The sequence below is a fragment of the Vulpes vulpes genome, chromosome X, assembly GCF_048418805.1.
Source record: "Vulpes vulpes isolate BD-2025 chromosome X, VulVul3, whole genome shotgun sequence".
NCBI lineage: Eukaryota > Metazoa > Chordata > Mammalia > Carnivora > Canidae > Vulpes > Vulpes vulpes.
Genome location: NC_132796.1, coordinates 78,973,415 through 78,986,815, shown reverse-complemented (window position 1 = coordinate 78,986,815; position 13,401 = coordinate 78,973,415). Strand labels below are relative to the sequence as shown.

The following is a 13,401-nucleotide window of genomic DNA, read 5'->3' as shown; positions in this document are numbered from 1 at the left end:
AATCTTGGACTGCCCCACCACTATTCTTAACAAGTCACTAATTATAGAATTTTTTCTTATGCTTGACATCCCCCAATCATAGTATTATGTCTCCTGAATCTTTAATTCTACTCTCTTTTTAATATAGGAAGTCTCACTTTGCACAATCATATGGAACTATAATAATTAAGATGCAAACTAAACCACGTAAAAGGGATCTTAATAATTAATGAGAAAAGTATGATTGTTCCATGACGTTTAAGAGTTTTTCCCACAACTTTAAAATCTCTCTTCATGTAGGCTATATATGTATAGAGAAAAGTCATATATTGCTAAGTCTGCTTTCACTAACTTCCTTGTCTGCATCTCTAGTTTCTCAATGGTAGCAATATCAACATTCCTATGGCTCGCTATTTTCTCTGTAATCCTATTTGTATTAGATTTTAATGTCATTTCCGGTGTTATCACTTCCCATTTTTGCTGCACTTTTATCTCTATTGGTTAATTTTCTCTTTTAAGTACCCACATTTTTAAAATTTCATAGTGGTTTATCAGTGAGAGACAGATGCAATACAACCACATGCTTTGCTATTAGGGCATTAAGGGAATAATAAATTCACAGTGACTAATCACTGACAGAATTTGAAAGAAGTGAAATAACCATTCACTGATCATGATATTCAACTGTTATTTATATATTGATTTATGAATTGAAGAGCTAATATGTCATGGTAACTTTAGTTTGAACTATGTTGTGGACTAATGTTATATAACTAAGTTGTGGTAACAAATTTGTGCATATCAGAACTCTGCAAAGTAAGGACTGCCTGTGCCTAGTAGAACTGAACTATAAAATCTTCTTTTTTCAATGTGTCACCATTATATGACAAAACAATACCATCTGAAAGAAACAACAGACTACTTCAAATACATGACTTCTTTGTTTTATTAGCTTTGGAAATATCTAAGTTCAGTGTAGAATTTGTTTACTGAAATATACTTGAAGGCTGCACAGAGAAAGAAACTAAGTCAGCTTCTTGCTTGAAGAGTTGAATATACTGTGAATATTTGCTAATCAAAACATGTTTTTTTCTGTAGGCCTTCATTATAAATTCAGATATGACCTATGGTAATTTAGTTCCATTATATAAATGTTAACATTTGTTCAGTCCAGAAAAAATATATATGAAAAAATTTAGAAAAAAATTTAAATGGAATTTCAAATCAATGAGTAAAGGATGGAATCTGTAACAAATGGGGTTGGGTTACCTGGATATTTATTTTAAAAACATTAAGATATTCCCTCACCTCACATAATATAGAGAAAAAGCCAATGGATTAAATATGTAAATATACAGAACAAAATCATGAAAGTACTGGAAGAAAATATGCGTCTATTTTTATAATATTAGGATATAGAAATTTTTATAACAATCAGAAAATTATGCTCCTGATCTTTCCCACCAAATCTGCTTCCCCAAATCTCTCTTATCTCAGTATGTAGCAACTCTATTTTCCCACTTGCTCAGAATAAAAACTTAAGAGTCATCCATGATATCTTTCCTTTCATAGTCCATGATAGCTCTCCTCTAATATTCCATAAGCAAATTTTTCTGGCTTGACCTGGAAAATATATTCAGATTCTGAATGTTTCTTATCACTTCCACTGCTACTACCCTGAACCACACCAAAAAGATCTCTGGTCTGTATTATTTAAATAGTATCATAAGTGGTCTCACTCTTTTCATCCTTATTCCTTTATGATCTACTTCCAAAATAGGAGCTATGATATATATTTTTTTATTTTTGATTATTAAAATTTTTTAAAGATACTATTTATTTATTCATGAGAGACACAGAGAGAGGCAGAGACATAGGCAGAGGGAGAAGCAGGCTCCATGCAGGAAGCTGGATGTGGGACTTGATCTGGGGACTCCAGGATCATGCCCTAAGCCAAAGGCAGACACTCAACAGCTGAGCGACCCAGGCATCCTGAGCTATGATATATTTTTAAATTTCAGTACAATCATGTTACTCCATCCAGTCACTCCCCATTTCACTCAGGTATAAAATCCTTAACTATGATCTACAAGGCTCTAGATAATTTATCTTCCGTTACCAATCTGATCTCATCTTTTTCTTAGTTTCACCTCACTCACTCTGTTTAATCCACACTAGCCACCTTCATGTTCTTCAGACATGTCTTTATGCTCTTATCTCAGAGTGTTTGAATGACTCATTCCCTCAATGCATGTGAGATCAACTGTTATCAGAACAGCTTTCACTTATTACTTTATTTCAAAATATAGCAATTCTCAGCAATTCCTATCCCCAAGCCTCACTTAACTTTTGCCATACCTTCTAACACACCATAAATGTATTTATTTTGTTTATTGACTAGATGCAAGATCCACACAAGCAATGAGTTTGTTTCATTCATTTTCTATCTCCAGCACTTAAAACAGTACCTGGCATCACACGCTCATTAGGTATGTTTTAAATGAATGAATAAATAACATTTGCCTCATTAGGTATGTTTTAAAGGAATGAATAAATAACATTTGCCTGTGTAAAAATTTTATACTTTACATGATAAATTCACAGTAAACAGGGTTCTACGACAAACAAATGACTGGGAGAAAATATTTGCAAGATATATAAATAGGCAATGGATGCATCTTTGTGAAGTACTTCCATAAATCAATAGGAAATACACAACCAAATCCCCTCCTGAAAATGAGGCAAGGGTGTGAATAGATAATTTGTAGAAGAGATATAAGCATAAGAAATCTCATTCATAATCAGGAAAATTCAAAATTAAACAATGATGCTCTACTTTTCACCCACTAGACTGACAAAATTAAAATGACTAATAATACCCAACATTTGTAAAAAGAAAAAAATAGAAAATTTCTTACACTGATCAATATAGTATAAAATAGTAGAGATATTTAAGAGAAAAATTTGTGATCATCAATATTAAAAAGGCATATAATATGATGGGTTCCAGCAACTCTACTCAGAATTGATTCTATGGCAATATTTACCAAGTAATCTTAAGATATATATGTAAGATATGGGTAAGAATCTTCAGAGCAACATATATTTGTAATCATGAAAATATAGAAACAACTCAGTGTTCATAATTGGTTAAACTATTTATGGTTAACCCATATACAAAATACTATATAATTATGAAAATGAATGAGACATTTATTTATGGGCTGATAAAGAAAATTTGCTAAGACTTACTAAGTTATGATAGCTAGGTCCAGACCAGATATATAGTATGATTTTATGTATGTAAATAAAAACAAAAGATACCTATATTTGGAAGATGCAGCATCATTTCATGAATCAGGAACTGAGGAAAAATGCTTCCCATTATAGTTGTAAGATGCACCTCAATATGAGAGATTTTGAATGTAAAAAATTAAGTCTTAAAATTGATGAAATATCTATCATATATTCATGTTTATATACACAAAATGTCTTTTGTGGATGACTACTAAAAATGGTTATCTTGGGGAAGAAATATGAATTTAAGGTATGTAAATATGTGGAAAGAAAAATTCTCATTTTACATTGTTTCATAATGGTTGTTTTTTAAAATCAAGTTTCTTGGTTACTATTAATATAAAAACTTTGAAAGACAAGAATCTAAATGTATTTATCTTTTGACCCGGATATTTAACGTTTAAGAATCTATACAGTATAAATAATTAAACATGTGTCTAGATATGTGTCTAAGAATATTCATTATGATATTTGCAACAACACAATGTCATGCAACTATTAAAAATAATGTACAGTGACAAAGAAAATTGTCTAAGATATATTTAAAAAGAAAGATTTAAAGATATGTGATAAAGCAAATACAGAATAGTGTGTATTCTATGATTCTACACATATACAATATATGTAGAAAACCCCAAATTTTGTATATGTACATAAAAATATGTAAGGCAAAGGATTCAAATTTACACACCATTATCAGTGGATCTCTATAGAGAAGGGAATGGAATAAAGAAGATATGTTATGAAGGAGATTTTCACTTTTACCCTTGATATGTCTATATTATCATTTTTTTAATGTAGCCATGTTATTACTGGTAAGATTTCAATAGAACAGAAAATATTCAACATCATGTCAATAGACTTTACACTGTTAATTTGAAGTTAATAAAGCAGAAATTTCTCTTGATTATCTCTTACAATAAGTTGATTGACTACACAAACAAAAGTTTTTTGTATATTATTAAAAAGAAATTACCTTTAAAACATTATTCAAATTTCACATGAGTGAAATCGTTGAACAAGAAAAAAGAGACAAAGCAAGAACAGACTCAATGATAGTGAACATCCTGATGATTACTAGAGGGAAGGTGGGTGGAGGGATGGGTTAAATAGATTATGGGTATTAAGGGGTGCACTGGCTGTGAATACTGAGTATGGTATAAAAGTGTTGAATCACTATATTGTACACCTGAAACTAATATAACCTTGTATGTTAATTATACTAGAATTAAAATTAAAATGAAAATTTTTCAAAAATTAAAAAAAGGGCAGCTTAAAAGGAAAAAAACACATTATTCAGTACATTCTTATCTCTGTGAATTTTCTTTTTTTAAAAAGATTTATTTATTTATTTATGATAGACATAGAGAGAGAGAGAGAGGCAGAGACACAGGAGGAGGGAGATGCGGGCTCCATGCCGGGAGCCTGATGTGGGACTCGATCCCGGGACTCCTGGATTGCACCCTGGGCCAAAGGCAGGCGCTAAACCGCTGAGCCACCCAGGAATCCCTCAGTGTGAATTTTCATTAATTCCATGGAAGGTTAGTAACACTATACTTTTTCTAATACTTCCTAGTTTTGTGGTCTGACTGAATGATTAAAAACAATATTATAAGACAAATGATTGACTAAGAGAAAATATTTGCAACATATATAATAGGCAATGGATGCATCTCTGCTAGTTAAAAATTACTTCCACAAATCAGTAGGACTTGTTACCTTTTTACATGGAATTAAGCAGCTATCAAATATTTGTTGAGTTTAATGATTCTAAGATACAGTCTAAATTTTAAAATATTTTATTTATTCATGTATTTGAGAGAGAGAGAAAGAGAGAGAGAGAGAGCATAAGCAGAGGCAGTGGCAGAACAAGAGGGAGAAACATACAGGGAGTCTGCAGGGCTCTATCCAAGACCCCAGGATCATGACCTGAGCTGAAGGCAGACACTTAACCTACTGAGCCACCACTTAGGTACCCCAGATATGTTCTAAATCTGATTAATTGAGAAACACTACCAGAATTCTCTCACTGACTAGTGGCATAGAGGGAGATGTAAAACTGTTTTAAGAGAATACCTCAGATATACAGTTAGGAATACTACTGAACTTTCATTAATTGCATGTTACTTTGTTTATAAGTCTTTTCATATTAGTTAATAATATTAGGAAATAGATCAACAATTCCACCACTAAGAAGGGAAAAGAAAACCAGAACCACACAGAAATATACCTCTGGTTTACTGAAATATACTCAAGAGATTAAGATAGAGGGAAAGCTAAGAAATCAGAATATTTCCTCCCTCATACCTTTTTGGATTGGCTATAAACCCTAAGACATATCTCCTTACAATATAAGAGAAAACGGGAGGAATGAATTTCCAGAATATATCATATCATTGTATAGTTTGTTTAATGAAGAATTAAGAATGAACACAGTATTTGAAAAAAAATCACACTTGCTAAGGTACATGCCTGGAGTAGAATTACCTTTGGGCCAGGAAGACCTGGAAGACCAATGCCTGAAACACCAGGATCACCTTTTTCACCTTTTTGTCCAGGTAATCCTGGGGAGCCAGGTTGTCCAGGAACTCCAGGAGGTCCAGGAGACCCTTTCACACCCTGAGGACCTGTTAAAAACATGTAACATGCATTTTTTCAAAATATTCTTTATTCATGGCATATCTATGATGCTTATGACTAAGGGAAAAGTTTTTTTAAAAAAAGAACTCAGCAAATTCTGAATTATATAATAATCTTTTACAATTAGGATTATTTAGAAGTCTATTTTTCAAGAAAGTTTAAGTGAAAGGGTACAGCTAGAGAAAAGATTTATGTTTGTGGATTCTTACTCTTAAGTTTTCTAAAACTCTGTCCCTTAATTCCCACTTTAAATATTTGTGAGATGAGAGAGCTCTATTCACTGTATACCTTAGTTATTGTCTCAGTTTGATTCTATCAACACCAGTCTTTATTTTGTTAACAAAGATAGTGAACCATCTGCCATTAATAGTATTAAATATTTGGGAGATGTTCATCACTTACCTGGAAAACCCATATCACCTATGCTTCCTTTAAGCCCAGGAGGTCCTGGAAGCCCTGGTTTCCCAGGGAGGCCGGGGTTACCTTTGGGACCTATAAAAGTTAAACTGGTTAAATTAAGACAAGTCAACAATATTGAAGTTGCCTGATTTCTTGGCGTAGGTTATAATTACAATGTAAAGCATGGGATTAGACGGATCAAATTTTAATATATGATTAAATTCCACAGATCTAACTCAGCATAAAACAGGCAAGAGGTACCTAAGAAATCTTCTTAGGGACATAAGACATTATAAACATATATGTAACAGAGGTACAGAGATAACAGAGGTAACAGAGGTCTCCTAATACAAATTAGTTTTTAAAATGCAAAAATTTTACCAGGACACCTTGTTTCTTGCCCTAAAACAATTCCAATCACCTGAAGTCCTATTTGCTGTATGTGTATAACTACCCTTACTGTATTTGTCACAGATAAATGATACAATGAGTCCGCTTTTAAAAATGGAGGTGTGGTTTTCCCATGTAAATCTGATTATATCAAAACAGTAAATGGAAAGTGGTATCCTGTTATGATATAGTCCCAGTAGATTAGACCAGGGATAGATAAAGGTTGAAGGAGAAATACTGTACTGTCACCCCCAACAGTCACGGCTGCTGTGTTTATACATTCTTCCTAGAGCTGTGTGGTATTACCTAGGGATTTCCTAAAGACCTCCATGTTGCCTTAAACATTTTTCTTTCACACTGACTTCCATCTTGGAGAAGAGAATGCAGAAGATGTGAAGGATAGGAAGGAGCTATATCAATGCAATGTAGTACAGAGTCTAGAGCAGAATAACTGACCTGAAGGACTCCTATGAGGATGGAGACCAGCTCTTTATTCCTTTGGGGCCTAACTAAAAGAAAATGGCTTAAGAAGCAGCAAGAGTTTTATTAGAAATTAGAAAAAAAACATGTTGACTCTAAGGGTGATTAATGCTGAAATAGACTACCAAGGTAGGTTGTGAAATTTTAGTCCTTAGAAACTTTAAAAAATAGAATCAGCAGCCATTTTTTACATGGTTTAATGACTGACTTTTCTGAAGGCAATAACTAAAAAAAGGTAAATTTTTCAGCACCTACCAGATAATTGTCTCATTTATATATGCTGAAATGTATGAAAATAAAACACACCATCTTATTTGGATATACTTCTCATTCTGTATATATCCTCACTCCCACAAAAAAGAAGAAACTGAGCAAAGCAAAATATACTACAAATCTTGTCAGTTGACAGCTGGGCCAAATGGCAACATTTCTGCTAAAAAAAAAAAAAAGAGCTCCATATCTCAGTAGCTACCCAAGCATACTGGCATCATACGTCATGATCAGATTCAAAACATCATCACACATGGTAAGTACATAATTACTTTTTTAGGATTTAGGATCAGCCATTTAATTGCTACAGGTAGTCTGTATACCTACCTGATGGTCCTGGTAATCCAGGTTGTCCACTCAGTCCAGGTTGCCCTGGGTCTCCAGGCAAACCCTGGTAACCTTTTGGCCCTGAAACTCCAGGAATACCTTCCAAGGATGAGTATAAGGAAGACAAGTTAGGTTGATATTATTAATCCTTTAAAAATAAATTGGGAAAGCAAGCAACCCAAATTCTGAACTGTGAATGAAATATAGGAACTCATGTAGTATTCTCATGTAGTATGAACCAATAGCACTGGACACATGTTAAACCCCTCCACTTTTTATTTAGCTACCATTAAGAAATTCAAAGCACTCAATAACTAAGTCATTTTCCTCTTTGGGCCTCAGTTTCTTACATTGTAAAACAAAGGAATTGGGGCAGATTATCTTTAAGCTATCTCTTAGATTCTACAACTACTTTTAATAGTCCCATTATAATAGAGATTACTGCCTCTATTTTACAGAAGGCATAATTGAAAGAGAAGACTTGTAAGGAGTAATTCAAGAAAGATATCTCATTTTGACAATAATAAAAACTTAGGTGGCCCTACCTCTTTTATGATGATATATAAAACTACAGTAATGTCTTTTTTGAAGAAAAATCCTACCAAGTCCTGATCATAGAGAAACATAATATCTGTACACACATATGGCCCACACACACTCACATGCACACATAGACTGAAAATATTAATGGTTACGACACCAAAAAATCCACAAACTTTACTATAAGCTGCAAATAAACATAGTTGGTTTTAAAGTTCCATGTTGTTTTAGAGGCTATTCTATATAGATTGTATTATAAGCACTTTATTAATTTGTGCTTATCTGCATTTTCTGATGTCTTATTAGATGTTGTACTTTTATAAAAAGAAAAATGAACTTTTTATTTAAAAAGTCAGTGTGATACTTCATATCTTATTTGTTTCTAATAAAGTAACTAGAGTAACACAGTTGTACACTAAACCTACTTTCAGCAACTTCTAGGGCTGAGCTCGGCTGTTCACAGTCCAATACTTGTTTATTCTGCTAAAGCAAAATGACAATGAACCGCATTTTTTTTAAGAAACTCTTTTTTAAAAATTTTTATTTATTTATGATAGTCACACAGAGAGAGAGAGAGAGGCAGAGACACAGGCAGAGGGAGAAGCAGGCTCCATGCACCGGGAGCCCGACGTGGGATTCCATCCCGCGTCTCCAGGATCACGCCCTGGGCCAAAGGCAGGCGCCAAACCGCTGCGCCACCCAGGGATCCCCTAATGAACTGCATTTAAAAGCCAAGCATGATATGTAACACTGCAGGGCGACAATGTACTAGTTATCTCATCTGGTTTCAAGGGAAAAAAAATTAAAGGACCAGCAAATTTCCCAAACACTGAAATCTGTTTTCCAAGTGATTCTGGCTATATATCCATTTTTCTCAACCACATCCTATATTGCTTTCTAGAAAGCCTGAAGATGACTACCTCAAGTCTATTTTTTAAGAGTTCATAGTTTGTGACTGATTAAACTACAAAGAAAATAAATAAAAGTAGATCACTTGGGGAAGCCCAGGTGGCTCAGCAGTTTAGTGCTGCCTTCAGCCCAGGGCCTGATCCTGGAGACCCGGGATGGAGTCCCACGTCAGGCTCCTTGCATGGAGCCTGCTTCTCCCTCTGCCCGTGCCTCTGCCTCTCTCTCTCTCTCTGTCTCTCATGAATAAATAAATAAAATCTTTAAAAAAAAAAAGCTGATCACTCAAACAATACAAATCTGGTTAAAAATATTCATTACCAAAAATGTGATATATCTAAGTGCCTTTTGTTGGTGACTACTACGCTACAAGTCACTTTTCATGCTATTAAAAATTAAACTTCAGATATACCAGTTAACACATTCACAAATAAATGCATTACTCACCTGGTAAGCCAGGGTCCCCTTTCTCTCCTTTTGAGCCCAACAGATCTGGATCCACTGGTCCAGGAGGGCCTGGAAGGCCAGGCTCTCCTTTACCACCTTTTTCTCCTGCAGGGCCAGGAGGTCCTGGCTGACCCTGCAAACCATTATCACCTAACACCAACATGAGTGTGGGGAGAACACAACAGATCAGACTCATCCTTCCAGGATTAATGCATATAAAGATTATTCACATGTTCCATAATTTAGTAGGCCACTGACCATACAAAATGCTTATGCACTATGGTTATTGTTTATGAGTAACTTGAACTCACACAGATTTTTACACTCAACACTCCCTCTATTTTCTGGGGTTCTTTGACAATTATAGATACTAAAAAAATCAAAATTTAATCCCTGTATTTTGTTATTTTGAGCTGAGCATTTAGCACATTTCATGGTATCCAAACTATGCATGCCACCAAATTGAAAATAGAACGTACTTAAATGCCATGTCATATAAGAGATGAATCACTGAATTCTACTCCTGAAAGCAATGTTACAATTACACTATATGCTAAATAACTAGAATTTAAATAAAAACTTGAAAAATGCCATGTCACATAGAAACAAAATATAAGTAAGCATTGCTCATTTTAAAGCACTAAAAATATTCTGTATTAACATAAAACAATGTTAATTTTCTCCCTTACATGTATCTTCCAGCCAACTTTGAATATTACCTTTTAGACCAGGAATACCACTCCTGCCAGGAATTCCCAAAGGTCCTGGAGGGCCGGGAGGTCCCATCATACCCATTTCACCTTTGGCACCTTTGAAGAATATCAATAATTAACTTTTACCTTTCCTTGACCTTGGAAAGATAAAAGATAACTTTTAAGATGTCAACTGGAAGACTATTGAGTGTTGGGAAGAAGGCACTAAGTTTTATCTGTTTTCAACTTTTGCAACCTTAGTGAACACTTCTGCTGATTCTATGAAAAAAAGACTCTGGGGTGCCTGGGGTGCTCAATCAGTTAAGCATCTGATTCTTGTTTTTTGGCTCAGGTCAGGATCTCAGGGTCATGGGATCAAGCCATCCTGGAAGTATATCATTCATCCCAACCACTCCAGTTGGTGCCACGTGGATCAAAGATAAATGGCCCAATCAAATCGTGCCTTAATTTCTGACCCACAAAATCCTGAACAAAATAAAAAGGTTGATTTAAACCATTAAATTGTGGGATCTTTTTTTATACAGCAACACCTGACCAGAAATCTCAGAGAAAAAGCATAACGAAAATAGCAAAAAGTGAGTTTCCTGCAAAGACATTTAATACTTTTCCTTAAGGGATAGTGTCAATCCAGAAAAATACAACAAGAAAATAATATGTCAGAATCATGTTAGTTTTAATTTCCTGAATCCAAAAGCAGAGAAAACTTTAAATAAATTACCTGGAAATCCAGAGGCTCCTGCTTTTCCTGGAAGCCCTGGTGTTCCTGGGGGTCCCATAGGACCAGGTGCTCCAGGAATCCCTGGACTGCCTCTCTCACCAGGGGGTCCTAGAACGTCAAACCCAGGAGGCCCTGGATCTCCCTTCTCTCCTGGTATTCCGTGTAGGCCTAGTTAATACAACGCCAATATTAACAAGTTTTGAAGTAGTTTTAAGAGATGTATCTGATTATTTTTCTAGCAAAAAAACCGATAGATTCCTGTGTATAACAAATCTAACCGTGAGTCAGATACTTTTGGTATTATGGATATAAAATGACCTAACAATCAAACTTTAGGATTTTCAAGCATATTCCTCTATGAAAGTGCTTCTAAAATTATTTCCAGTGAAAGACTAATGTTTTCTTAATTCCTGGTCCATCATGGACTAATGTTTTCATAAAACAATAAAAATTACTAAAAAAACTAAAATAAACTAAAGACGTACAAAATACATGACTACCTTTTGGTTATTATATTCAACAAATGCAATTACACTGTCAAATTACTATATAAGTTTCTAAATGCTTATTCTCAATTTCTTCTAATTCCAATGCAGACTGGTAATAAGCAGTTTGTGACTTGACATTGGTCCATTGACTGCATTTGGATTTGCACTGCTCTAAGGTACTATGGATTATTGGGATATTATTTCTATAATCTATAAAAATGATTAATTACTGAATAAGTCAATTATGTGGACCTTTTTTACTTTGTTTTACATGTTATTTTAATAATATATTACCATCAGTTTTTGTTGTTAAATTTTGTTTCTCAGTATTCCAACCAGGATTTTACAGAAAAAATATGACACTGCAGAAATATTTAACCTTAGTAAATTTTGTAAGACTGAACTATTCCAAAAGACAAAATGGTTAAGAAAGAATATATTTTGGGTAAAGAATTACTCTACAAACAAAGCAAGTTCCCACTCTAATCCCTAACAGGTATGTGACTTAGTGAGTTACTTAATATTGTTGATCTACAGCTATTAAGTGGGGATACAACTGAATGGAAGCTGGAGGCTGAGCCGGGAGACCGTTCTCAGTGTCCCTTCAACAATAAGACCCAATTGTATTATTGAAGATTCACAAGTAATTATTTTTATAATAGCAAGACGCCAGGATTTTAAGATCTGTTTGATGTCATATACCAACATGTCCTTAAACCAATAAAATTCACTTTGAAAATTAGAGAATTCCATTTAGTTGCACAGTGGTAATGGTTCCAATGCTGTCATTTCATAGAAAATATTATAAAGAGGGGAAAGATATTTTACATTATTATATTTGTGACATATAATGAGATACCTATTAATGAGCACTATTACAGCTCCCTGTACAGATTACTGCCTACTGTTACAGTATAGCTCAACTAGTTTTTGATAGCTGAGTTTTCAAGATAACCAATTTGTCCTTTGAAAGACGCTCTACAAAATAACAAAAAAAAAAACCCTCAAAGTATTATTAAACCTGGACAAATCTTGTTTGTTCTTTATGTTTAAAGCTTTAAGATTCAGCTTTTGAGAAAGAACTACAGTACTTGGCAGACCTGAAGTTCAAGAGGCAGGAGTTACAGTTCAGCAGCAAGATGAACCACCCAAGCAGAAGCAAAGTTGCAAAAAGATTAATTAGGTTAGAAACAAAGCTAAGCATGTAAAGATGAGAACAAAAAAGTCAACAAATAGAAGTTATTAGATACAGATTCACAACTATTATATATTAGTGATGAGTAAAGAAACTTATCTTAGGCATTCATTCAGATGTTCATATAGTATATTGTTTAAGTGAAATGTATTTGCCAATAGAGATACAATAAAATCTTTACATTCACAAAAATAATGCTATTTGATAAAGATCAGCTTCATATTCTTATCTCTGATCCTTAGATTGCTTTGAATAATCCTCTTGGAACTTAAGTTCCTAAAGATAAGTTAGAATTTAAAACTAAATTTGATTTATACTGTAATAGCTTAGGTACAGAGAACTCAATAATCATTAGCAGATGAGTATGACTAAACAACCTGCATGTACTAGCAAAGATTCTTTTCATTGTTATTTGTAGTAGTAACATTATGCTGTACATTTCACAGCATAGATCTTTTCCATGAATACTGTCAAAAATAGGCATCCTGGTAAGGTCAAGAATGAAGGCAGTCAACATAAATTCAAAAGCTCTGCTGAATTTCCTCATATAATAACAGGAATTATATGGCTATATCTATAGAGGATAAGTACATTAGGGGTACAGAGATGCTT

General features: G+C 33.9%; 1 protein-coding gene across 1 annotated transcript in view; it reads right to left on the bottom strand.

Moving 5' to 3' along the window:
- Positions 1-13,401, bottom strand: part of COL4A5 (collagen type IV alpha 5 chain) — a 270,709-nt gene that overhangs the window by 44,995 nt on the left and 212,313 nt on the right. The window contains exons 31-36 of the mRNA XM_026014911.2: positions 11,107-11,274; positions 10,395-10,484; positions 9,676-9,825; positions 7,783-7,881; positions 6,319-6,408; positions 5,764-5,903 (exon numbers count right to left, since the gene is read on the bottom strand). Of these exons, the coding sequence (XP_025870696.1) occupies positions 5,764-5,903; positions 6,319-6,408; positions 7,783-7,881; positions 9,676-9,825; positions 10,395-10,484; positions 11,107-11,274 (737 nt within the window). The remainder of the gene's footprint in view (positions 1-5,763; positions 5,904-6,318; positions 6,409-7,782; positions 7,882-9,675; positions 9,826-10,394; positions 10,485-11,106; positions 11,275-13,401) is intronic.